The sequence below is a fragment of the Apostichopus japonicus genome, chromosome 19 (genome assembly GCF_037975245.1).
Source record: "Apostichopus japonicus isolate 1M-3 chromosome 19, ASM3797524v1, whole genome shotgun sequence".
In the NCBI taxonomy this organism is placed as follows: Eukaryota; Metazoa; Echinodermata; class Holothuroidea; order Aspidochirotida; family Stichopodidae; genus Apostichopus; species Apostichopus japonicus.
Genome location: NC_092579.1, coordinates 7185863 through 7213619, shown reverse-complemented (window position 1 = coordinate 7213619; position 27757 = coordinate 7185863). Strand labels below are relative to the sequence as shown.

Sequence of the window (27757 nt, the reverse complement as noted above, 5' to 3'; positions counted from 1 at the left end):
CTTATAAAACCGGGAACTGGAAGTAGGGGCATAATGTGAATAACTGATTGCATTCGTTTCATTTGTTCACCTCCGAAACGAAAGGCCTATTGTTTTGCAGCAATACGGTTGCGTGACGTTATCCCTATACATTGGATAGACCAAGGGCGTAGGAACCGGGGGGCTGGGAGCACCAAATTGCATCTAAGGCCAGGTGAAAATGCAAAATTATATACAAAATGGAGTGGGTGGGCTGAAGTGTGCAATATTGTACCAAATTGCATCTGAGGCCACCTGGAAATGCAAAAAAAATTCAAAAGAGGAGGGGGACACCCCTCCCCTTAGACCCCTCCCCAGGCCGGCCATCAGTCTTCAGCCCCCCCCCCCCAGTCAAAAGTACCTTCCTACGCCACTGGGATAGACGACACTAAAACGAAAGAGCTGTATTGCTTGTACATACTATACATAGATTTATAACAAAATGCTTTTTTAAATTCTATTTTAGTGTTGTTCGATAAATCTGCCGCTAAAAGAATGTTATTTCTGAATAGCCGCTATATTCGTAGACCGGGAATTCTCATTGAATTTTCTATGACCAGAGAAAAGATTGGATGGTAAACGAAGTATCAGATAGATTACAATCACACCGCTATTCCAGGTTAATAACCTATAAGTAAGCCACATGCATGCATGTTAATCAACAGGGCGTTCAAGTCTAAGCTTAGGCCTTAAGGGTCCATATATCCCATTGCGAATATTGTGTGTCATTTTGTGTGTGCAGGCATTCGGGGATACACATAGAACCCCTGTGGCAGACTTTAAACATACTGCTGTTACTGCACTTCTGGTGAGGTTGGGAGGTAAATGCGATGACAGCAGCTATGTACGCCCAGACTGTAGTGTTTGTACTATCAATCGGTGCACATATCAATTTTTTTCAATGGAGGATTCGCAAGTTCACTGTCAATGTCACAGCTGTCATTAGTCCTGCCAACCCAGTGAATAATGTGTCTATTGCCTCATTCTGTATCCCGATTGGTTGAATGGGCGGGGCTTGTACGGTTGTGTATGTATATATGTACGTACGCAGTATTGATATCATGCGCGTGTACACCTACGTACACGGTATACCAGAGCCGTCTAAATATACGGCTCTGCACTGTACGAACGCACATGCAATGTACACGGGTATTCAAGCGCATGCTACTAATTGGGGAGTGCGCGTGATCTATGAATAGTGATTTTGGGGGGCGTTTTTTACAAGGGTGTTTAATTGAGTGAGATCCCTATGTGTGAGTGTCGGAAATGCAAACAAAATGATATCATTGGCTAGTTTACACTATGACGTATTCAGTCGGCCATTTATTATGTCAATCCAGACAGTTTAATTAACACCGCGTGGTCAAAAGTTCAACCCTATTGTTTACTGTAGAAAAAACATGACCTGGAAATCCATCCAGGTCCCTATGTACAACTTTCATTGCTAAATTGTTCTTTTCCCCCAGTAGTGTACACTTGGGTGTACATGAAAATCCATGTATGAAATAATATCATTAATGCACGACATCACACGAGCGCCCCAAAGTTCATGTCTGTACAATCTTCCATTGAACGGGATTTGCATGTTCGAAGGACGCGCACAGTTGTACCTGAAACGCGACAAAACAAATTGAAATGTGTCATAATTGGCACGCCCTGGGCTCCCCGCCCCCTTCAACCATACCTGACCTACACACGCGATTCTAGCGGTTGCTTGGGTGAAGAAGCGAACTGCCCAAAGGCCGCGATATGTTGAGAATTACTCGGGTCCCTGAAGCACCTAACACATGTTACTGAATCCGTAATAATAGACATTCTGATTTACACACTAACGTCGCAGTCAAAAATAAGTGAGGGCGATATTGAAGAACGTCGAAAAGTAACCCAAACTCAACGCATGCGACGACCACTGATCTGTACACTAACTGGATTGGAGTTAGTGTACAGATCAGTGGCGACGACGCATCCAATCTATATATATAATTGTCGTAATTCCTCCCCCTCTCCTTGCTAACGATTTCGTATGGAACGCCAAAACGGACATTATTCAGTAACTTTTTATGCAGCTTATATGCTTCTACAGTAGTAAATTTTGTGTCACATTATGATAAACAATTACAAGTCATTATGTGAGGTTCTTTTTACGCAGCACAGTGACCAAGGCTTTAATATTTATTGCGCAGTTTGTCAGCTGTCACAGAAAGGTCGCCGTTTCGGACAATTTATTCGGACAATTCGTCTTTATTGTGCAGTTTTATTGCCGCATAATGACTTCACGAAAAATTGTAGTCATTATGCGGTTATTTTTACAGTCACATTATGATCATTATTTTATGCGACGGCGACGCTGTTCAAGACAACTCAGTTGTTTATTTGTTGAATGCAGACGTTAGGAGAATATCTCAGAAATCAGCGCAAGAATTCTCGAATTACTCTCCAATCATCGACCTTAAAAACGGCAGCGATTGATATTGAATAGGTCCACGAAAGTCGCGGGCGTCCTGTTAGCAATGGCCTTTCCATGTAGTACCGTATGGTACTTCATTCAATAGGATTAAAGCCTGCTCTAATAGCAAGACGTTTTGGCGTATCGCAGAAGACGGTTGAGTGGTACAGAAAGGCCAATGACTTGCGTATGAAAGACGTTTACTCTACGGTTACATGTAGAAGTCCTACTTGGCGTAACGACTGTGGCCCTAAGGCCTAGCTTATATCAAGTGTCTTGTATGTGCATTAGGCCTACGTCTTGCACTTAACTATACCGCTATGATCGATATACTCTGTCGGGCCACGAAATTAAGTGTGAATAGGAGGGTCAGATCTAAAGGTTGGGGGAGGGGCATAAGTCAGGGATCTCTCGAAAGTAAATGGTGACAATCTACTTGTCTAATTTTGATGTCAAATGTCATTTTATTTGTGATGTCAGTAGGCTATACATATATGTGAATTGTTTAGAATTCATGGTTAACGAAGTTAGCCCATTCATACCTGAATGATACCTCAGGCCAACCACAGGAGAACTCACGAAGGCATAGACTACACAAGGACGTTAGGTTCAATATGGGGCAGCATGTGTTTCTACGTTGCGCATTAATGCTGATCATACAAAATTCTCATATCGATGTGTAATTGCAGCAAAGCAGAAATCCCGTGTTTCTTGAACAGCGTCGCCGCCGCATAAAGTAAATGTCCGTTTTGGCGAGTGCTTTTGTCATTCTGCTGCAGTAAATGTTGGCAAATAAAAGAATAAGTTTAAGTTTAAATAAATAAGTTACGGAAGTCGTTTTGCTGCATGCAGTAAAGACTGTGACGGCACCAATGATCTTACCCCCCTCACTAAATTTGTCCGTGATACGCATACTTGGTACAGGTGCGATCTTGCACTTCCAAAACACCTCCCAGAAACTGTTTGCTTGTTATCCACTTCACCTCCTCATCACTCTGGTAGTGCAGACAATAGGGACAGCGGTAGTAACCTGCAGTTAATTAATGTGGTGTGGGACGGGGAAGGTTCATGTTTTAATATGATAATTTACAGTTCGGAATGGTCTGTTTAAAAACAATTGTCGAATTGTCGATTCCTATGCAAGTATAGTAAAACAGATTTTGCCCGACGGAATAATTTGTCTTAAGTTCGTTAAATTTAACTTGCTCATGATGAGTGGAGGTAGGTGGGCGGGGGGGGGGGGTGGGTACATGAATGGTAGTTGACCACGAAATGGACGCACTAAACGAATCACTTCAAGTTCAAGAGGATGTTTCAGATCAAATATATCTCCCAACCATCAACAGAGCAGAAAAATTACACACCCCCTACAGAAATTTTCATTCAGTTCAAATGTATCGCTTTGAAATTGACACTTTTGTAGCAGAAGTGGACTTGAGAAAAAACAGAAGCGATGTCAAAATGTAACAACAAATCCGTTTCCTTGACGTTCACTTAATGTACAAATTATGTCAATTCCAAGTACCGATAATTCGAAAGCACTATATAAATCTCACCAGGATGCTTAGAATATGTTAAAACTACAACTTTTCCTAGGTATCCCCTGAAATTCAGCAATAAAGTCATTTAATAAGCTACATTAAGTCAATCATGACAATCGGTTCTATTAATAAATAAGTAAAATTGAAAAGAGAAACTCGAAGCATCTGGACAAAGGTTCAAAACAAACACAAGGTATAAGTAGGATTTATATCGTATATGTATTGTTAAAATAGGTCTCTCGGATTTTCAAAGTGAGAACAATAAGAAATGGGAGTCACAAACGGCTGAATCGATGAACACAAAGTCAATGTGTAGTAACTTCCACAGCGGATGACCATTACACCAACGACCGATCGAAAATAAATGGCAAGGACTTCTAAAAAATATTTAATCCCACAGTACAGCACTTCGTATCGAGCTACTTCACCTGTTCAACAAAATCCGTCAAATTTCCGAGCTTAATTCATCATTGTAACCTTGCAAAAGACGTCGTATACATGGTATAACCTAAACTGTGGTGCGTAGTTTGTAGTGAATTGAAGATAACAATAATGTCGAATTCCAAGACTGCAATGTTTCTGGTCCATTCGGTCGTGTAGTCCTATAGGTGAAATTTCGGGGCTTCCCCGATGCACGTCCAAATCGCGTATAATTTATCTATATATAAACAAGCATATCTACATATTCAGAAAAAATACGGAAAGTCCTACTTCCACGGGGCGCGGAATCAGTCTGCAGTTATACTGTACACGTTATTGTTCCGGGTTAAAAAAACACAAACGTGATGTCCCTTATTTCTTTCCCTTCTTCGTAACCTTCTTCTTCTTTGCAGCAGTCTTCGCTACTGGTTTCTTAGCTGCTACTGGCTTCTTTTTCACAACCTTCCTCGCGGTCTTCTTCGGTGTAACCTTCTTTGCTGCTTTCTTCGCGACTGGTTTCTTTGTCTTTTTAGCAGCCGGCTTCTTCTTTTGCGGTGTCTTCTTTCCAGGTTTCTCTGGGGCCTTCTTGTTGACTTTAAAACTCCCTGATGCGCCAGTACCTTTTGTGTGCACCAACACATTGTTTGCAGCGAGCCTCTTCAGTTCCACTTTAATATGTACATCGCAACTATCACCAACTGTATAGTTTTCCTTTATGTATTTAGAAATTGCCTGCCTTGACGAACCATTCCTTTCTTTCAAGCTTTCGATAGCAGCAGTTATCATCTCTTTATATTTAGGGTGTTGTGGCGGTTTCGCCGCAGTCTTCTTCTTTGCTTGATCGTCAGACATTTTGAAAGTTCACGGTCAATGTATACAAGATTAATAGCAGTATAGGTATTTGCACAAAATGTACATGAACGTAGCAATTAACAGAATACAAACGTTAACGATTGAAGTTCACGGTGACGCGTTTATATATATGCAAACTAACGGACGTGACAGAGAATACCAAACAATAAACTTGCTTTAGTCGTTCAAAGGGGTTTTCGAACAAAATTGTGCTAGTTGTCATTTTCTTTTACCATTTTCCTTACTTAGTCTCGTTTTTGCATGCATAAAAACTACTCAGTTGCAAAGAATATTAATTTTTCCTTTTGATGATCTCATTTTTTATCTGGGAAAAATATTTCAATTAGTTAGTGACCTAACCTACTAGAACAGAAGAAACATAACAATTCCTTGTCAGCAAATTACAGAAGCTCTTACGAGACCATTGAGTAAATAATCAACGTAAAATGCTAAGCAATACATTGAGAAATTATTAAAATAGCCAAGAAATTATCTAATTTTGCTGTTTTAATGGTACATTTGTAAATATTAAGACTTAATGAGAAGTCAACTAGCACAAAATTTGCAGCGCTGACGTCATTTCACAGCCAGGTCACGTAAGATATACTCTTATTTCACCTGTTTAAAACGTGTTTTCTTAACTTAAGGCAACCGCAAAGCTTAATGAATATAATCTTCTACAAAGTTCACCTCAAACTTGAGCGTAACACTTAAAAATAGCATTTTTACAAGGTTTTTCATGTTCGCACTTCATTCTCAGAATTGACCTTGTCTCGTATATACAGCTGTGTCTGTTTCTATTGCGGACCTAGACTTTTCCTTTCAAATATGCTGCTATGTATATGAGATGAAGTAAATTACACGAAACGTTATCTTTCAGAGAGATCCCAACAGTATTCAGTGCTATTCTTTTCTCTGTAACTAGTAAAAAGACACATTTCCCCAAATGAATTTGTCATAACAAGCGTGTGTATTTATAGATTTCAATGGCAGACTCAGTCCGAACTCGTGACGTCAAAATTAAAACCTTAATAACAATATGAAAGGTTCATTTGACGTCCTAAAACAGTATCGACTTGCGTCTTTCTTCATTCTAATTACAAACAAAATCACTCAGATTCACTTTTATTAACCAACTATACGTGCATTCTGTAACATCATTCCCTAACATTTGGTAAATTTGAAATGAAACTAATGATGTAAGTGCAATGTATATACGATACGTGCGATCGTGCAACTGTCTGAATTCACGAGTCTCTAAATCTCTAAATGGAATGGGAAGCGAAACAAGATCAGTTTTGCGGTTTTATTGCGAACTTGCTAGGAAATCAAAAAAATCAATTCTAAATATGTTGCTATAATTTCTTTACTGGGGAACGCAACTAATTATGCTCGATCGGAACCGCCATTGCATAATTTCTACAGCGACCAAGGTAAGTCAATCTTTAGGCATAGCGAACGATGGCGTCGGTTCGACACAGACCGCGGGAGTCAATTGTTGCGCACTGTGTCAGCGGGATCGACGTGATGGAAAATTCCCATCCTGACGCCCCGACAGTCAGCATATACGCCATTTTTAATGGCAAATATAAATTCCACATTAGGGTCGTCATGTGGTACATGCAATAACCATCAACAGTTGTGCGCTTTCTTGAGTTACACACACAGATATATAGTTCGAGACAAAAGTACGAACGCATATTATTTTGACGTTTCGAGGAACGGCGTTTTTGGCAGTGTACGTGCAAGTACAATAACGCAGCTACCCGGCACATATCGATTCGTCGACCTCTCGCGAACGTTAATGACCTACGCGGGATATTGTACGGTACCATGATGAACCAATTAAGCTCATAATGCAGGCCTCTGTCAGAATGTTAGTGATAAGTGCATATCGGTGTTGTCCAAAAAATAACCGACTCGTCACTTATATATACCGAGCGCCCGACACATGTCATGATCAACCCAAATGAAATTTTCGAGTCACTTTAACAGAATTACATGATTTGTATGTATAAGGTACGCGACAGGGCCGATCACCATGATCGCCGCCCGTTAGGCGGTCGGGTCTCGATACTGCATATGGACGTGATAAAGGCCAACATCTATATATACGCACTCAGTTTATAATGAACCCAGTTTCGGAAGCAGTGTATATAGCCTACGAATATATGCTTTTCCGATCATCATATGATCCCGAACTGAAAATTTAAATTTACACTATAGCCTATATGGCCGCTGATCACGGTCCCGGTTCTGGATGGGATTTTAAATGTCAGCAACGTAGCAAGCCATGCCCATTAGCTCTCTCCTCATTTCCTGTCGGTAATAATATGGTAAAGTTATTCATAGGTGTGCATGGTATTGCATCAGCATGACTTCTATTTCTTTAGTAGGCCTATATATACTGTAAACAGTTTTTAACTGCCAAATTCATATTGATTTTTATTGGCGGGTCGGGGGTCGGGGGGGGGGGGGTGGGGTGGGGCTTGTATCACTTCATTCTTGCCTGATGTTCGACAGTGATTATTGGGTGTAGCATAAAATTAAATGGGATCTATAAACGTAGTGAATAAATTTCATTTGGGAAACACTGATATGGGAAATTATACATAGGCCTATATACTCACAATTAAAATTCAAACGGGTATCATTGTCAGCATATTATAAAGCAAGTTCACGCCTGTAGAATTATACGGTCAGGAATTCCATGCTGGAGGGGTACCAACAATTTAAGGAGACACGGGGACACAATAATCGCGTCCTGTAACATATGTAGGCACAGGAGGATGGGGCAATGTATAGTCTCCATAGAGGGGGGGGGGCGGTCACTTACTTCTTGCCTGCCCCGGCCTGACTCCGTGCATGTTTATAAGTTATAAATAGGCCTTATTTTACTCTCTCGTTATTCTTTTCATCATATGCTTTCTTTTTTTGGGCGTACCCTATACTTACAATTTTGGCCTCCAAAAATGGCCGCACACCGTGCAGCTCGAACTGGGTCCCCATCCGCCAGGCCTATACATACATCTCGTTATTCATTCAACAGATTCGGCCTTCAATGAGACATTCCCGTGAATTTGTTCCGTGAAAAAACTCATCCGCATGTTATCGATATGATCAAGCAGTATATATGATGGTACCAAACACCCGTATAAATCACACAATCATAAAACTTAATGTTAAGTATTGCGTATAGTGTGCATAATTATGTCTCACAGATGAGTCACAGGAGCTTGAGACATGGACACAGGCGAGTGTCGTACGTAGAGCTGGCTATACCCCCAGATCCGCTGGCATCGGAGCCGCATTCAACGACCCAGACCCCAAAGTCACACCCCTCGATCATCCGCAAGATTTTGTATCCGATTTCAACCCGTCCATATATAGGTTCATGCTCCTATACCTAAATCAGTTGGGGTAAATATATTAATTGCCCCCCCTCCCCTCCCTCTGCCCACGTTACAATATCATGTTAACGTTACGTGGAGCGTGTGATTACGACAATATTATGAATGGTGGTCTCGATGTGTATCTCAAAGCTAAGTGCATTCTTATCTAAGTATAAATCTGTGTCAATTCCGGGTCAGGTTATAAAATATTTCGTCATCCTCCCCTCCCCTCCAAGTTGCATCGAATACAGGTTTCCTTACCTATAGCCCCTTATGCTATCAATGATCCTTGAAAAGTACCTTGAACTAGCTAGTCATCACAAATCATTTATATATAGCCACGTAAAAGCCTTTACTGTAAGTAAATATTGTTAAAACATTTTAGTTGACTTGTTAAATTAAGTTTAAAACTTCTAAAACTTTCAGAAAGTATACGATACTTTCGTAGAGGGTCTGACTTTCCAAATTATTCAGAGATAATGATCGAGGAATGTTGCATATATAATGAGGGACTGATCCGAATAGATTTCATATTTAAGTTGATGCCGAGTATCCACGTACATATCACAATTACACGAAATTACAATCCAGGGCAAAATAAACAAATAAATGTTGTATCGGTTGTTGATGCATTAGTAAATTTGTAACAAGAGGCTAATATAAAGTATACTCATAAAATGTCTGGCCGTTTCAATAGTTATATAAATGTCACCATTAAAAGGCTAGCATATGAATGTATAACCTAAAGATTTCGTAGCCAATTTTGGCAATAAGCCAACTGCAATTTGCATATAAAACGCGAATAAGGATTACTATTGTTTTAGCCAAGTAATGCTAATTAAAATAACTGATTATCTGCATCGTTCTGGGCATGATGAAATTGATTGAAAAAAACTATATACGCTTGCACTATTTTAATAACATTCAGAGGTTCCCATGTCCCTCTGGTTTATTGATGTTCCCTCACTTTGAACATACTGGAGAAATAGAGGGAGTAATTTTCGATGAAACTCATTCTGACAGAGCGACCTCTATTTTATTGTAACTGTGTCGCTATGATTGTGATATTCTAAGTTTATGAAAAGTTCCTTATAGAGGAGCCCGATACTGGTTAGCATATCGTGACAGTTTTAATCAGGCCCACCTGCCGTAATTCGGGAGTGATTGAAAGGGAGTAGGCGAGAGCGCATGCCTTACGCCAAAAGTTCACGCTAAGTCATAAACACTGGGTGATCATGAGAAAAGAAAGGCGGCACATACTCTAAATTAAGATGATCAAATCTGACTAGAATCGAATCAAATTTGATCCGCGACAACTTAAAACCAGTCTGATGAGCTCCTTACTTAAAATTAAATCCAATACAATGGTTGTAACGTCTCCATTATTAATATGAAGGCTATAAATAACATGACAGCGATAATTTTCAAACAACAAGTTTCTAACAGCAATAAAAGACATATATCAAGTTTCATTTGTCTGTTAATTTTGTTTTTTAATTTGACGAATGACAGAATTGTCAGATTTGAAGGACTACAAGCCAAAAAAGAAAGGGTTTCTTTGTACTTCTCTGTTCGTACCGAACATATTCTTTTTTAAATTATTTTCTCTCACGGTCCTTTTGTTAATTAAGCTGTCAAGTTTCTATGATGTGAACTCATCAAATTTAATAGGTTACATCCTTGTTAAAAACTTCCAAAATTATGACTTGAGCGTGTGAGTCAACTACATTTCAGTAGTTCAATGACAGAGAATTCCTTAAAGTCTAAAACAAAACAGCGCCTCGATATTTTACCAATTCCGTTGGCTTTCAAACTTTTCGGTAACCGCAAGAGGATAGAAATAACGACTAATCATATCGCAGTATACCGTTACGCATCGATGCATGGCATAAGTGGTTTCACCCGAGAAGGGAGGGGGAGGAAGGTTAAAACTTCGAGGGCATCGGGACATGTGACTTTGGTTTCATGAGGCAAATCACGTAGTTACTTTAAACATTTCCGACGAAATGAACCTTTACATATACGACAACTTATGTAGTATTTGAATGTTCTCCAAGGAAAGGGCACTTTTCTGTACTTACGTTTGTTTTTGCTAATTATTAACGAAAAGCACTTTCAAACGAAAAAGGGAGCACTAATAATTAATGAAACGTATACATGTATGTAGCAAAGAAAAAAACGGGGGGGGGGGGATGAAGGGAAAATGCATTAGTCGGTTTATATTTCTAGGATATGAAACTTAAGTGTGTACCATGCCGTAGAATGTAACAATATATGTATATATATATATATATATATATATATATATATATGACATTCTCTATGATATTCTCTTAAGTTTCATATCCTAGAAATATTAACCGACTAATGTAATTTCCCTTCATCCCCCCCCCCTTCTTTTTTTTCTTTGCTCTATATTGGTTTTCAAGATATTCACATTTAAAATATGCTAAATGTATGTGGAATGCTCCTTTAATGCTGAATTGCTGATGATGTCGGCTCCTCAGTGCAGGCCTTAATGAATATATTATTCTATAAATTTTAATATCTGAAGCAGAACATGGTCTTTTAGCTTGGTATAAACAACATAGCACGCATCTTTGTATACGACTTATATACATGACAAACATAACTGCAAAGTAGAAATATATGTCATTTTGAGTCACACTCATCTGTCACATCTCGAAACTAATAGTGTTATAGAAATGCAACCTGAACTGATAGCAGTAGTTTTTAAAGGTCTGTATAACATAATTAAATTTAATTATGTGCCTAGAGTGATCCATTAACGGAAGACCAAAATCAGTTTGTGGTATTAGTCCATACATGACAGGCAGCACGAATTTCTGTCTCCAAAGCCACCAGATGATAATACCGGTAATCCAAACACCCGCACGTCTTCGCGTCAACAGAGAGAAAATGTGATGGATCCGGAATAACTCGGAAGGTGGGTAGGGGGAGGGGGAGATCAAGACAAGTATAGAAGTATAGCGGAGCATCTAAGAAAACAACGGTAATTAGTGGGAAATTGCTGCAAGCGTACTAAAGTTTTTAACTATTTATCTTGTTGTGAATAACTGTGTATTAAGGTAAGATTGTAGTGCCAAACATTTCAGAAGTGGAGTCCACCCCCCCCCCCTAACCTGTCCTCTCCTGACCCGCCCTGAGTAAGTGCAGATATTATTGCATTTATGGTCACCGGAAATACCCCTCAAATTTCAAATAAATTATTTTCTGGTTGATTCTTTCTCTCCAAAGCTTGGGGTCTCCAAGAACATCAAGAAGAGTTATAAAGAGCTTTACTTTATAGTCTAATTATGCCTCGGAATGCCTTGTTAAGCGTCGAAACTTTTTTTTCTTCTGGGGGATGTTTTTTGTGGGCTAGACCTCTACACCCTTTGTATGGGTATCAGTTTCAACGACCCCAAAGTCACGCCCTCTTCATAATCAGTGGTACCTCCCCCTCCCCCACCCCTCCAGCTCCTTTGAAATCGTGTGCACGCCGCTGCATGGGATTAACGCAGCTTTTAAGATAATTGCTGATTGGATTGTAATCAAATTCATTAATGTCTTGTACATTAAACTTCATTTGGTGAAAACAGCTTGTTGGTTATCCTCAATTACAACTCCTTATAAATACACTGAGTTAACAACTTGGGGTTTGTTAAATTGTTGAGTAAACGCAAACAGCTGCCTATAGTTTTAGTCAATTATGTGATTTTGTAATATCAAATAACACTTAGATATATCAACTGTAGATATAGACGCAGGCTGCATGTGATAGAAAGTGTGTAAAGTGAAAGTTTGACCATCGCTGACAACTTTTGATCCTTCAGTATATTTGGGGTGAGAGGAGACCTGGCGAGAGGAGGGTCAAGGAGGAATATCCAGGGGGCCCTGTGAAATATGAGAAAAGAATATTGTATATCCATGTTCTTAAGAAAAAGGGATGATACTTCAAACAAGGGGCCCAGTGAAGTTATTACAGCGGGGACCGAACCGGTTTCTCGACGGTATATATATAAACCTATAAGGGAGACTTCAGTGGAAAAATTATGAGAGTATGTATGTCGACAGAAAATAGACATGATTAAATCAAACTTCTACGTAGGCAATTCAAATTCAAATTCATATCTTATAGCTGCAAGGCCTCTCCCCTCGATAACTCATGCAGACTTTATGACAAAAGCTGATTTTCAATTTCAATTTCAAATGCAAAAGTAATTGTCAGGTGACAACACTATATAGGCCAATTTTGTTTTCTTATTTAGCGAGATACAACTGATAATTAGTCATCAGAAGAATATTTAACATGTAAATAGGTTAGATCTAAAGGGGTTAAATTTGGGGCATGTTGATGCAATCATTATGTTCTATATATATCTTTATATATACATTCAGATCCAAATAAATGACTGCTATCGTTTCATTTGAAAATTTTGCCAAGAAGAAAAATGGGGAAGGGTGGAAGATTCCGAAAATGATATATATACATCTGTTTTGCTTATTTCTTAAATACTGTTAGCCTTATCCCGTGGATACCGCAACACGAATTATATATTTTATAACAAAAGGGTTTGCAATTACACAGAACATGATACAAAGGGTTATTGGAGAGACAAAATATTGCAGTTTGCGACCAAACTATACTTTACCTGCAAATTACCTAAATACATAATAAAACATAATAATAATAAAACAATTTCATCAAGAAGTAAGCCATTCAGTTGTCTTTATTATTGTCATCAATTACATACCACAAAAGCGAAAAGGCCCAAGTACACTCTAATAAAGAGCAATCCACCATCCTCACCCGTCATCCCCTCTAACCCCACCCACCCCCACCCTGAACGCATAATCTAAAGCTCCATTCGAAGCAAAACGCATTCTGTGTATAATACAAACAACAAATAAACACATTAGGATATATCATTCACAAACAAGAACAATTCCTGTGGATATTTGAAAGCGGGGATGTGAATGGCGGTGCCCCTCTTCCAATATGTCACCATCTCATCTTTGGACCCACCCCTTCCCCTCATCCTGCAGCAACTGCCAACTCTTCAACCACCTCTCCCCCAACGTATACACCCCACCCCCTCCTTACCCCAATTACTCCCACACATTTACTCCTTTACTCCTGCCACCCCTTATCGTAAAAGGTTACAGCCTATCGTTATTATTATTTAATTATTTAATCGACAAGATAAATTTTCACTTTAATTCAAGATCAAAACCAAAGAAGTCACTCAAATGAGTATTCTTGACTAATTTCAGAGTGGTTTTAGTTTTAAGCAGAAAATCATTTAAAAAAAATCGAATGAATATATAACGTAAATCAATACAAAAAAATTGCTTCTGTGAACTGATGCACTGCAACCGATGAGCTGCAGTTTCCAGAGTAACCGGAAATAGGGCATTATGCTCGCATGCATCCACGCACCAGCGGATACATAAGTGCGCATCTGTGGAGGAGTTTATAACGTGAAATTTATCACGGAAGAAATTGCTTTGATAATCTCGTAGCCAAGTTCGCGTTAAAAACTTTAGTATGGTGTTACTATGAGGGAGGTGTTATTCTACGTGGGAGCTCGTAAGTGGACACATTAAACGTCGTTAGACCAACAAAAGGATACCTTAACGTCGTCGATTTCAGGTACATATTATTTTCCTGACATTACTGTAGGAGTATAAACTCCGAGTTCCGATAGGACAGTCCTCTTTGCTTACCGACTGAGAAAACGCATCGAGTGCTAAGGGTCTCAAGGAATAAGCAAGCACGTGAGTATATTGGCGGCTTGTCGTGTACGGCATGTTAGCGTTTTGTGACGGGACCATACTTTGCGTCACAACATATAGTAGAAATAGTGTCTAAGAGAATGTGCTTGATATCATAACATGTGATGCAGCGGGCCATTCATTTGGGAAACATTTATTTAATTGATATAGATAAATCGCAGGATCATTATTATTCTAGAGCCGTACAGTGGCTGCTACCTCTGGTGGGTCAAAGCTAACTATAATTCAGAAACAGCGGCGCCACCCAAGTGAAACCTCGGATCAAAGTCTCAATTTAGACGTTACGCTCGCATGGTTGAAAGTAGCCCCATTGAATTTGATGTGAGCGTCCCATCTCTTCGCTTAAGCATAGCTCCTGTACCACAAAAAGAAAAGAAAGGAAAGTGAGCCGTAGGTGTATTTGCGGGCAGGGCATATAAGCTGGGTTGGCAAGTTGCGAGATGTGTTGGGGTATTCAAGCCACACAAGCTTACACTGGTGACCACGTGACCTCTCCGTATACGCTGAATTTTGCTTTCCACTATTTTAATGTGCGGTGTCCACAAAACCTTTGAAATCTGTGCCTGATACAATCGCGCCTGGAGCAGTGTCTGTAAACTAACTATAAACCGATAACTTAATTGGTTTCCATGTAGCCTACTTTAATTGTCTTAAATTTAGCCTAGGCCTATAGGCCTATATGCTATGGTACCACCATATTGTGATGAAGCTGATCACGGCTCCAAAGCGTTACCATGTAATGAGAAAAAACATAGACAAAATCTTCAAACACAATATAAAGTATCAAGTTGGTGATTGGACGTAAGTTTTTGCAATACTCCCCCACCCGCCGTGCACCGTTAACCGTTTATGAACTTGCCCAGTGAATGATGTATGGACCATTTAGAAAATAATCAAGTCGCAGGTTGCTATAGATTAAACATCAACAAATTTATAGTGAGCATATCTGTATACTTAAATCACCCAACAAAATCATCCATGATATTTTCGCAATCCCAACGATGGCTGAAACCAAAGCATGCACTTTTAGCGATATTTTGTGAAAATCTTAACTCTAACTATATCAAGTTTCCTACGGTCCTTCCCAGGGGCGGGATTTGAGTTGTGAAAGTGGGGGGGGGGGGGCAAACCTGCCAGCAAGACTATCTAAGCGGAGCGCCACCATCGGTTGGCGCGGAGCGTACAAGAAATTTTTTGGCTTTACAAACCCTCCAGATGACCGGAAACGGCACTTCCCGAGTGCTCTAAGCTGCATGTACCCATCCTTGAAATATGGATCTCATGTCTACAATTTGTATCTAGATAGTTAATTATTGTTTAAAAATTTGAAGAGGATTGATAGTAGAACATATGGTCAGATGGCGATGTACAACTTTTGTTATACGTCACTATCTAAGCGGAGCGCCATCATCGGTTGGCAAGGAGCGTCGAAATTTTCGATGAAAGGTACCCTTAGATCGGTTAAATTAACACCCATGTAGGCTTTAAATTGCATCTAAACAATTAATGAACGTGTTGAAATTAAGGGAGGACGGATAGAAGAACTTATATGGTGATGTACAACTGAAGCTTATACGTCACTATTTAGGCGGTGCACCACCATCAGTTGGCGCGGCGCGTCGAAATTTAAGCAAAAAGGAAATCCTAGATCAGCAAAAATGACACCTCTGGTAACAATAAATCGCATCTAGACAGTTCTTTCCCCCTAAAATTATTGGTATATTGTGCATTTGGACCGATCAAGAATATGTTCAGCACCCACTTCGAAATTCTCCCCACTTCTTGGAGCACTTGGCAAATATTGGGGCTGAACATACCTTTACCCCCCCCCCCCCCACACTTTTTTCATGGGGGATAAGCCCCTCAAGTCCACCGGTTCCGTCGCCACCGAAGTCGAGGAGGGGTGATTTCGAGCAGTAAAGAAATTACATCGGCATTGCCATTGCATATTGTTGAATGACACGGGAGGGGGGGGGGGTGTCATGTGTCAGTATATTGAATTTAATTATTGATATACCCAATATGCAAATCTGGCCTTCGTAAATCGTTTCTCTGGATTTAGTTATTCAACGCATTCAGTAGAGCAGCAACGTTGAAAATCAATTCCTGAAGTTAGCACTGTAGCACATGCCGCGGATTCATCACATGCAGAATTGAATCGCTAGTGTGTTAGCTCCAGGATTCGTAACCTGTGCTGCGAACCATGTGCTAGCTCCAGCTCCAGTTATTCTGCATGCTACATGTTACGATCTTAAATACAAATTCGACTTAGATTCGAAACAAATAGGCCTATTTGATAGGGCTGTTGTGGGGGTATAATTTCGATTAGGGTTGAGCACATTTGTCTGCAAAAACGACAAAAAAAGTGAACTAAGATTTGGGGAAAAGTGGGGGGGGGGGCAAATGCCCCCTCTTGCCCCCCCGTAATCCCGCCCATGGTCCTTCCTGTCAAGCAGGCTGGAATATGCTGATAAGTAGCCTATAGCTATGGCAAACATATAAACTTCCGACCAGATTCATGTATACAGTGAAAGGTAACTATATATACATTGAATTAGGTACGTTAGTCTTATTAATTATGACAGATGCGATGATGGTTTTGAGTTTTAAAAGTTCAGGTAATAATGTAGGTCTAACACAATTATTTTCCATTCAGTGGGAACAGGGAACTGCTACTGTTAGAGTAGCAGCTCCCTGGTGGGACTTTGGAACAAAAGCAGGTACTCTCCCGACTTTCTATATTTGGATGTGGAAATGAGTGAGTATAACATTACATGATGTAAAAATTAGAGAATATTGAGATGACTAACATTCATTGTTGTACAAAATCGTAAGAGCATTTTGTGTCCGGGGAGATACATTTCTGCAATTTGTTGAAAGTTTATGAATGCATCTGGCAACAACAGAGTTAGTGACGCCATCATGAAAGCGAGATAAAAAAATCTTTAATGTTTCTTTATAACGTAAAATAATTGTTTATTTATTATTATGCTTTAAAAATGTTGCGTAGTGAATGCAATTCTAAACGATGATATTCCACTGACAAATCAACAACAGTATTATAACTATAGGAAGTAGGCTACTTCTATCAAGATGACATCACACTTCAGAGACCGCTGACGATGATACAGTTACTGGAGTAAGGAAGGGTTTATGCCGTAAAAATAATTGACACTAACAAAAAAGGCTATCTATTGTTTGGAAAAATGTATTGAGGTTGGGTTTTAACTAAATTTAGTGAGAGTCTAGAATGGTTGTGAAGCAGACTTTACTCATTGGCGCTCTGAAGTCCCGGCGTGTACCACACAAGTATTGTGTGACATTGGGGACCCTGTAATTTCTTCTCGCATGATCGGGGTCATGAACGTAGGCCTATCCTAGGTAACGACAGTCTACACTCAAGCTAGAGTAAGATCTTCCTACAGTACTTCAAAGGGTCATAATGCTGTTGACGGACGGACGGTAAAATATCTTGTAAGTTCAATGTAAATGTCTTTCATCCCTCCGAAACTGCCTCTCAGTTAGTAACGGCGTTAATTGCAGAGTAAAAGTTGCCTAAACTACAATAATGTTAGGTAAGGTTAGGCCAAAGAACTTAATAATGTTAGGCAATGTGGGCCTGAGGGTGTAGCCTAACCCGGGTAAAGCCAAGCATTATCCATGAACTTGTATTTGTAACTCATTACGTAGCCTAGCTAGTTAATAATCGCCGGGTGTAACTTGCTTTGCTAGGTCTAACCCCTATTTTATTAAACATGATTACTTACACCACATTGTTTCAAAAACTTGCAAAATGGTAATAAAGTTTATATGTTAAATTAGGCCTAGGCCTAGGCCTAGAAGAATTTTTTTTTCAGTAGGCCTATGTTATTTGTTACGATTCCTCTTACAGTACACGTACAGATGAGCTAAATTTGGCTGGCCATATTAAGGTTAATTTGAGGTTACCCAGCATTGTCATTACCATAAGACTAATATTAGACTACAACTCCCCCCATGTCTGAGCATAGCCACTCCCAAGGTATGACACACTGTACTAAAAAGGTAAAAGATTGCACACAAGTAACTGCAAACTACAGTATGGGCCCCTATTAGTATTGGTAATGTGACTATATTTAGAAAAGTATGATAGCCAGAACCAGTTTACTAAACAGCCAAATAAAATGGCTACAAATTGTAATGATTGTACTATATGATGCTCTGTTCAATAACTGAAGCAGACATGGCTGGCAAGACTTTAGCAAATCTGGTCACCAAGCATTGTCGATGTCATGCTATAAATTGCAGCATGTTCTGGATGATGCAAGCATCTGTGATACCTAGCAGCTGGCATACATTGTAAAATACATGTCATTGAAACTGTTGAAAATCTTAATTATACAATTCCAAAGAAACTGAAGGTAATGTCATCAGGCCTCATTAGCTGGTTAGGCCAAGGAGAAATTCTTCATATCATTTGCATGAATTATATGCACTAATTGAATTCAAATGTTGAGTGAAATTGTGGGATGTTAATTAAGAAAATGGCAGTCATTTAATAATTGGCACCAGTGGCAGTAGTTACAAGGGATTGAATTATTTGCAATTTATGTGTTTAAAATATCTATCCCTCATAATCACTGTTTGAAAGACATAGGCAAACTTGCCATTACCATTATCCATTACGTGGCACTATATTACTTGGAAAGGGGAAAATAGTCCATATGTGATGGAATTGTTGCTACCTGGCATTTTGGACTTCCTCCATTGAACTAGATAAAGGTTAACTTAATTTAATGCCTATTGTAATGCACATAGTTTCATGTAGATAATGAACACAGTCTTAACTGATACACATTTCTAGGGTTTATTAATCAAAAGCTACAACTTTGAGATCCATTACCCCCTGTTATAACTAGAAAAGGGGAAAAAGGGTCCGTAGGTGATGGAATCATTGCTATCATGGGACTTCCTCCATTGAACTGGATAAAGGTTAATTGCCTATGGTACTTGTACATGGTTTCATGTATAGAATGAACACCTTCTTAACTGATAATTGTTTTAATTATTTTTAATGGTCTTATTTGATCCAAAGTTACAACTTTGAGATATCATACATGTTTCCCTTTAAAGTTGTCAACCACTCTTCATATAATCAAGTCAACTGAATCATTTATCCAAATATTGCATTACTTAACCATGTTACATATATTGAACACTCTGCATGTATTGGCCAAGTACCTTAGAAAAAATAGGCCTACCCCAACTTCACCACTTAAACATGTACATTCATTTTGAGTAAGTTTTTTTTGCTGTTAACTATAGTATTGCCTCGCTTCTGTAACAGAGATTGCAATATGTTGACATGCCAAGTGTTTGGCCCCAGAGGCACCTATAAGGCTTATTTAATTGTGAAAAGCCTGTTATGCTTTCAAAAGAGGGAGATAATAAAATAATATCTCATATCTTTGAGTGATCTTTGCAACAAAAGGAACGGTTTGAAAAGTCACAGTTCATCCGTACACTAACAACCAAATATAGAATAAGACCTATAGGTCTGTCAAACGTACTTGTGCTCTGTATTAACTACAGTCTATTAACAGGCTGACATGTCGAGTACAAGATTTACTTGGGGTACTGCAGTCTATACTATCATGTATACTTTGAATCCTACAGAAATGCCATTGAAGCTAAGAATCTTCCTTCGAAATTCTGTCCAAAAGGCACAGTCATGTGTATAGATAGTTCCAACAGCTATGTTTTAGTTATTATTAAGTAAAGCTTGGATTTTATGCAGCTTTAATTGAAGAGCTGCATCTCATGTTGATATTTAATTTGGTATATATTTTCTGTGTCAGTATTTGCATTTTACTGTTCATTGGTTTATTATCAGTTTACAAACATGCACTAGCTCATCAAACTGCATTCCAAAGAAATTTCATAGTAGTCGCAATAATAAGAAGAAGAACAACCAAATCATCACGATCTCCCTTCTACCTCAAAACATGAAAGCAAAACACAAATAATAAAAGAGGAATGAAAAAGTAGAAAATAATAGTTCAAGAAGGAGATAATGTTTCACCTTCCTGATTGTACTATATAAGCTACATCTACCAGCACAGACCATTGAGTGACTTAGTTTCCCAGACACCCCCATTGCAAAAATTGGATTAATTTTCTTATCATTAACCCAAGTCTATTTCAAAATGTAATCATCTTGAAGCTTTATCTTTTACAGTCCTACGCAACTGATAATTGTCTAGTACATGCTATGATCTCATGAACGTAGAAGGCTGTTTCTGTCATTCAAATATTCTTTCCATAATCCTTCAACTGACACCGCCAACTCCTGGGAGAATTATTCTCATCCCCTAAAGGAAACCCTGGCCTATCAAAATATGCATTGAATTTACAGCTCTTGATCGTGGATTGCTGCTACAGTATATGAAGCCAACTGCTGTAAATGCCACATAACAACTTTTCACTGAAGTTTAGGTTGATATTGTGGTTTTCTCTTAATTATTATCCAAATTTCTCAGTAATTGAGTTGGGGATTCCAATTACCTGTAGCATTCAGATCTGTTTACAAAGTATAGCCTCTTCACTCATATAGTGAAAGTATAAAATATTGTACTTGAGTTCCATAGAGAGCTATTATGCCCTAGCAGTTAAAAGGCAATGTATTTTACTCTCAGTATCTTATTAAGGAAACTTATAATACAAGTGATTGAGCCATTTTATATCTAATGTTAGGAGATATATATAAAAAATATGTTTGATCATGAAGTGAGGTCCATTAAGAATCTTGTATAGCTGCCTTCAAATCTTTTTGTTATTTAGTATAGTATGTATCAACTGTTCATTTGAACTGTAAATTTAGCTTTTATCAGTTTTATATATGTAGGTGCCTATATTGGTACCTCATACTTTTCAAATTCTATAAAAGGGTGCATATAGTTTTATTTTTCCCCAGATAATAATATATTAGTTATAATTGTTTTGTCCCTCTTCCAAATGTGTTGTGTATTAAAAGTATCAGAAATTGAGAATTTCTTTTGCATGAAGTGGATAGCAATTGGTGTTAATTGCTGGTCTGTTAGGTTTTCATTGAACAGTGAGGCATGCATGCCCCATCCCTTTAGTTGACCAATAGGTTCAAATGTGTTACTGTTTGGAAAATAGTCCGAAATACTGCTATTTACCGTAAGACAATAGATTTAAAATACAGTATCAAATTTAATGTTGACCTGGACCTTAATTTACTATATGCTTCAATTAAAAATATCACACTTTCGTAAAGTAATGCTTTTAGTGACTGCAGTAGCAAATATTTTGTATCCTAAAACTGAACATGTGACCATTCCCCGACAGGCAGTCATCAGTGTGTGGCCTTTCACAAAATAAAATTTTGCAGCCGTAACACATATCTGATCACAGGAAGGTAATGTTGCATGCGATGTCAACGAGCAGAGTGGTCAACAGGGAACATGTTAACAGAAGAATGTGCTCATTATAGCAATTTGGTGTGTGGGGGGTCGATTATGAGAAGGGTCCAGTTGATTGGCTTTGCAATCAGTTGGGCCAGTGAGAGGAGGAACCACAGTACGACCAGCGGGATTAGTTGTGCTAACTGGAGAAGATCAACAAGGCTAATTGGTGTGATTCCATCATATATTTTGGCTAGGCTAGGCTTGGTTAGGCTAGGCTAGTAAAGATCAGTCACACTTGTTTGAGAAACATCATTGAGAAGTTTCAAGCATATTGTCCTCTTTTTTTAATGCAATACATGGTAACTGTTTCTGTTGCAGGCTTTGTTACCTACAACCTTCCCAGTCAGAAGATGGGAACAATGGCTGTTGACCCTGTGTGCAACAACGCAGATCTCCGCCATTTGACTCCGAAGATTGTGGTTTTGTCGTCTGCTGACATGGGTATGAAGGATAGGGAGAACCCAGATGTCTTGGAGTGCCACAGAGTGGAAGATGACCAAGTCCAACCTCACAATAAAGAAGAGCAGCAGAGACTGCTGATAAAACAGGCTTTAACACCGGCTGAGGGGCGCAAGCTGGGCAACAAGGAGAAGCTGCTATTCCAGGTCAGTACAATACTACCTCCCCCTCTCCCACCCACCCACCCACCGTCCCCCTCGTATCATGTAAATTTAATTTTAGTCAAGTTTTGATTCTCTACTCCAGTTTCACTGAATACTACAATGATGTACTTCATGGTGTGTTTTCAAACATTGCAAAATTCTACAATATTCTACATATATTTCAGAAATTCTGTAAATTGATTCATGACCAGTTAAATGCAAACACACAAGCAGCCACTTGTAACATATAAGCAAACTATTACTAATCTGAAATCCATTTCCTGGATTTTTTGTTGGCCATGCAGTAACCACTGTACCTATTTTAGCCATTGAGATGTTGATATGATCTAAATGTAGTGCATACACTTACTTTAGAAGCATATCAAGACGTTCATGTAAGGCATTTATTGCTGGTCTGAAATAAAACCAGCAAAAGTCATTCTAGATTGTATACTTAGTTCAATATCACTTTTCCTATATGGATAAACTTGATATTAAGTTTCACCCTGTTTCTCTGTAATGAGATGGTTGAATGAATATTATTTCATCTTTAATAACTGTACAGCAAACTGTCGTGGCAAATTTGGGGCCTTGTGCATTAATAGTAGCTTACAGGTTGAGGTTGAGAGGACATAAATACTGAAAAATATATAAGTATTTCAATAAAAGAAAGTTCCTTTTACCTGTAGAAATACATGGGCACTTTTCTTGCTTGATGTTTATGTTGAAGAATAATAATAATAACTGACCATATGGCAGTTATTCTAAAGTGTTGGTTAAAGCCAAAACCTTCCTTTGTGTGAATGACCGAATTTGAGGGACATTTCAGTTGTGTTTGCTTAAATGTTGTAAAATAAGTTACTGTAAGTACTTGATTCAATAAAATGATGCATATATGAACAAAATGATAGAATCAAAACATAGTTAAGATGTAGCATATTGCTTTGGCAACAAAACTTATGGCCCGAGGGAAGCGAAATGCAAAAACGTGACTTCATATATTTATCAATTTGATGGAGTTTCATGCCATTTCCAATATTTATAACAAGTTCAATCCCCCTTCTCTCATAAATTAAATGGTGTTTAAAATTCTCACTGATAACTTGAGGTATTATGCACCGTTGCAAACAAAAGAAACGCGAAAGACGGAATGCGTGGGACAGAATTTTTTCCCTGTCATTAGAGATGGAGATAAAGCCACTAAAAATCATCAATCATCAAAGAGAAGTCACAGAACTGCTCACGGTTACATCCTATGAGGTGTGGAGGAGGGAGGGGTGGGAACGGTAGGGGATGGGGTGAGGTGTGGAGGTGGGAGGGTGTGGGATAGTGGTAGAACTGTTCACGTTTACATCCTATGAGGTGTGGAGAAGGGAGGGGTGAGGTGGGAAGAGTAGGGTTGGGGTGAGGTGTGGAGGAGGGAGGGTGTAGGATAGTGGTACAACCATTCACGGTTACATCCTATGAGGTGTGGAGGAGGGAGGGGTGTGGTGGGAAGGGTAGGGGTGGGGTGACGTGTGGAGGAGGGAGGGTGTGGGATAGTGGTAGAACCGTTCACTGTTACATCCTATGAGATGTGGAGGAGGGAGGGGTGGGAACGGTAGGGGATGGGGTGAGGTGTGGAGGTGGGAGGGTGTGGGATAGAGGTAGAACTGTTCACGTTTACATCCTATGAGGTGTGGAGGGGTAGATTGAGAGGGTAGGGGTGGGGTGAGGTGAGGTGTGGAGGAGGGAGGATGTGGGTTAGTGGTAGAACCGTTCACGGTTACATCCTATGAGGTGTGGAGGAGGGAGGGTGTGGGGATAGTGGTAGGTGTGCTGCTGTCTGGTCAAAATTTTGAGTAACACTCAATCTTCGCCTTATAAAGTCCCACCTGACCAATTGGATTTTCAAACATGCTACAGCCCATTTAACATTGAAATTGCATCAAATCATTCAAATGACCAAACAAAGCTCATCATCTAGTACCTCTATCATATTTGGGAAACTTAGGACACACCTTAACAAAAGGTATCTGCAGCAATGAGAGTGGCTACCTTAGTAGGCTGTACGAATATTGATTATTATATTTTACAGTACTTTGAAAAAGATGAAAATCCTGTCGACAAAAACAAGAAGGGTACAGTATTCGGATCGCATCATAGGTTGCATTTCCAGTCTATTTACAGAGCTAAGTATATAAAATTGAATATCCTCTAAATTTTGAAAAATGCTAATCTGGAATAATTTAAAAAAAATTTGATATTTGGTGAGAAAGTATAATATCACACATGTTTAAACTTCAAACAACTATAAACTGCATGGCCACTTGGTTGCCCATTGACAGGTTAAATATGAAATGTGACATGTTCAATTTGACATTCATGACTCAAATTTTGATGCCTATCATTCCTCTGCAAAAGGGTTATTCTAAGTGTTCCTTAGCTATAGACATGTGTCACTGCACAATACTGTATGTGATGTGGAATTAATGTGACCCTCATGGTATGTAGCCCATACAGTAATAACCCCCAAAAACACTTTTGTATTTTGGCAAAATTAGCTATTTTAGTTGCCAATAACATGCTTCTTAAAGTTTAAGGGCATTAATGAAATCTAACACCTGACTATTTTAGCAATCTGAAGCAACTATGAATAATCATGATCTCTCAAATTCAGAGAAAAAGTCTGTCACACAAACACAAATTTTTGTAACAAATTTAAGACAAAAAAAGAGTTTTGAACCAATTATCAGATGGTCGTATGTAAAAAAAAAAAAATCAAAGTGTATCCAGGAGCTAAATTTTTGATGATGTTAGTTATTACAGGTTATGTCCTTATTCTGATCAAGTTTGATCCAAATATGAGAGGGCCATCTGTGAACCTTGCAGATAAATTCACAAGTTCACACGAGAATTTAAACTGTGTTTTACGTTTCATATAGTGTTTCACTTGTACTGTACATAGGGGCCTACACCGTCATGGAGAACTAGTTACATCTTCTTAAATTGTACACGCATAAGTAACAGGCCTGGATCTTGCTCTGGTCAAAGTTTCTTATCTGAGTTCTCCCAAGTTTTTGTTAGGACCATTTAAAAATATCTATTGGACCAACTTCCATCATTTGTGAATTCATTTAGCCACTATTTGATCTTGGTAATTAGCTCTACGGCCAAAAAATAATCAGTTGCTGGTTTGAGATACTGTATGACCATGCGTCTCAAAAAAAAAAATTCTTGAAGTGAAAATTGTTACTTTTAGGTGCATTCAGCTTTGAAACTGAGATAGTAGTTGCTGGTTTGAAAATTAGATTCTGAATGCTTGCAATTAGCAAAAATTAACCCAACAAAATAGGTCTGAGCTTTGTCATTTATTGCAGTGAATTTTAGTAGTGTCCAAACTTGGGAAGAATCACAAATGACAACATTTCCATGAAATACTGTATCTGCAACAGGTTCTGGAGAGCATAATATCTGGACAACTTTGGTTAATTACAGAGCTAAATGTTTATGTGACTACATTATGTGTATAATTGAACTAAGTTTCAGTGGCAAAGTCTGGGGTGGTCACCTGGCAATCCCTTGCTACAATGACACATGAAACTGTTGTTTGAAATTCCATCCATCGCACCTAAATTCCATCTCTCCCCCTGAGCTTCCGTCACTCGCAAACATTTCTCAATGCTATCCAACAATCCCCCCCCCCCCCACCATATATGCTTATTTTTCTCTTTTGGAAGTTGTAGGTGTTAAGGGTTTAATTTGTTTATACTTTGGAGACTTTCACATATATCATAACAAATTTACCATCTGAAAACTAACCTTGCGTGTATCAAAACGCAAGGGACAGACTTTTGACCTAATTTTTGATATATTTTCCAATATTTAGAACACAATTTTTGAAAACATTGTGTTCTTAATTTATGCCTTAAAGCAGTTGGGAGTCTGACCTCGCTATGTGACCGTTATTGCAAAATTTGTGACCAGAGCTCCGTGACACGGAAGTGCTTGTTACAGAAACTCCGCAAAAATAGGCATCCAAGTCTGTGAATGGTTCTCTTAACATTATGTCACCAAATATGCATATATTCAAAATCGTTCCAAATAAAGCAAGGATACAAACAAAAATATGTACATACTCTACATCGAACTACGTCAGAAATGCAAACGATGTCATGAATTAATAATTTACATGGTATATCGTGCCTCTGTCGTTGGAGACAGATCTCGGTAAGTGTTGAGGATTTTTGGAACTGTAACACTTGTTCTATTAGAACATGTAATCTAGCAAACTGTATCTTCTAGGTAGGGAACGAATTATTATACATGATTAGAAAGTTTCATTCTTGTTCATGAAGTGGAAAATAATGAAATCGAAATTTAATTTTACATCGATTTTTGCATCATGCAAGTGTATGTGTAACCCCAGTGATTTGAATCACAGATATTTAGAGGATTACATATTAAAATGCACTCAGAAAGTGAAAATTTACTGAGGTTATAGTGCAATATAAGGATTACTAAATAATACTTACTGATCATGATGTTATTTTGATTCAGCTTAAAAGAAACCTGTGTGATCATTGGACGTATAACTATAACTGTATTTATCATCAAGCTTACAAGAACCACAGACTAATCTGGACACATTTGTCACAACCAATCACTGATTATATGTGTTTTCAAAGAAATAGAAATTGCCTATTTTAAATAGAAACTTGAAGAAGCTTGTTTTGAAGATTTGCTACCGTTCTAAAACTGCTGTGACTGCTTTAACTTTTGAGTAGTTTAGAGATACTATTTTCATGTTCATAAAATAGGTCAAAAATTTATTTTTAATAGGTCATAATATAAAATAAGTCATTCATATATATAATATAATAGGTTATGATATATAATAGATCATTTATATAAAATAGGTCATACATTTTCATTTATAACATAGGTCATACACCAGAAAAAAAAAGGTGTAAAACAATCATTGGAATATTGGACAGTGGTAGCCCATGTGGAGATATGCCCCTATAAAACCACAAATGCCTTCTGATCTGTAAAACTAATATTGGAAGCTTTTCCCCTTGATGATTGGCAAATTAACCTGTTTAATTAACCATTAGTTGATCTGAAACTGTTGTTTTTTACCCACAAGTAATTGCCTGCAAAACTAGTTCATTTTTTAGTAATTGAAAAACCTGTGAATCATACCTCCTACGTGTATGGTCTGTCAGCCTTGTGTGGC

The 27757-nt window shown here is 38.5% G+C and overlaps 2 protein-coding genes across 9 annotated transcripts in view; one reads left to right on the top strand and one right to left on the bottom strand.

Annotated features, from left to right (window-relative positions):
* Nucleotides 1-4205: 4205 nt before the first annotated feature.
* LOC139959554 (histone H1.0-like) lies at nucleotides 4206-5389 on the bottom strand. Its single transcript, XM_071957267.1, has one exon. It carries the CDS (start codon nucleotides 5275-5277, stop codon nucleotides 4798-4800), a length of 480 nt encoding a protein of 159 aa, XP_071813368.1. The 5' UTR covers nucleotides 5278-5389; the 3' UTR covers nucleotides 4206-4797.
* Nucleotides 5390-14146: 8757 nt separating this feature from the next.
* The window catches only part of LOC139960107 (rhomboid-related protein 3-like), a 117296-nt gene continuing 103685 nt past the window's right edge, over nucleotides 14147-27757 (top strand). The window contains exons 1-2 of one of the 8 annotated variants that reach the window (XM_071958219.1): nucleotides 14147-14325; nucleotides 22256-22542. In XM_071958219.1, the coding sequence (XP_071814320.1) occupies nucleotides 22288-22542 (255 nt within the window). In that variant the 5' untranslated portion in view covers nucleotides 14147-14325; nucleotides 22256-22287. The other 7 variants (XM_071958216.1, XM_071958215.1, XM_071958218.1 and 4 more) reach the window with 7 other exon arrangements.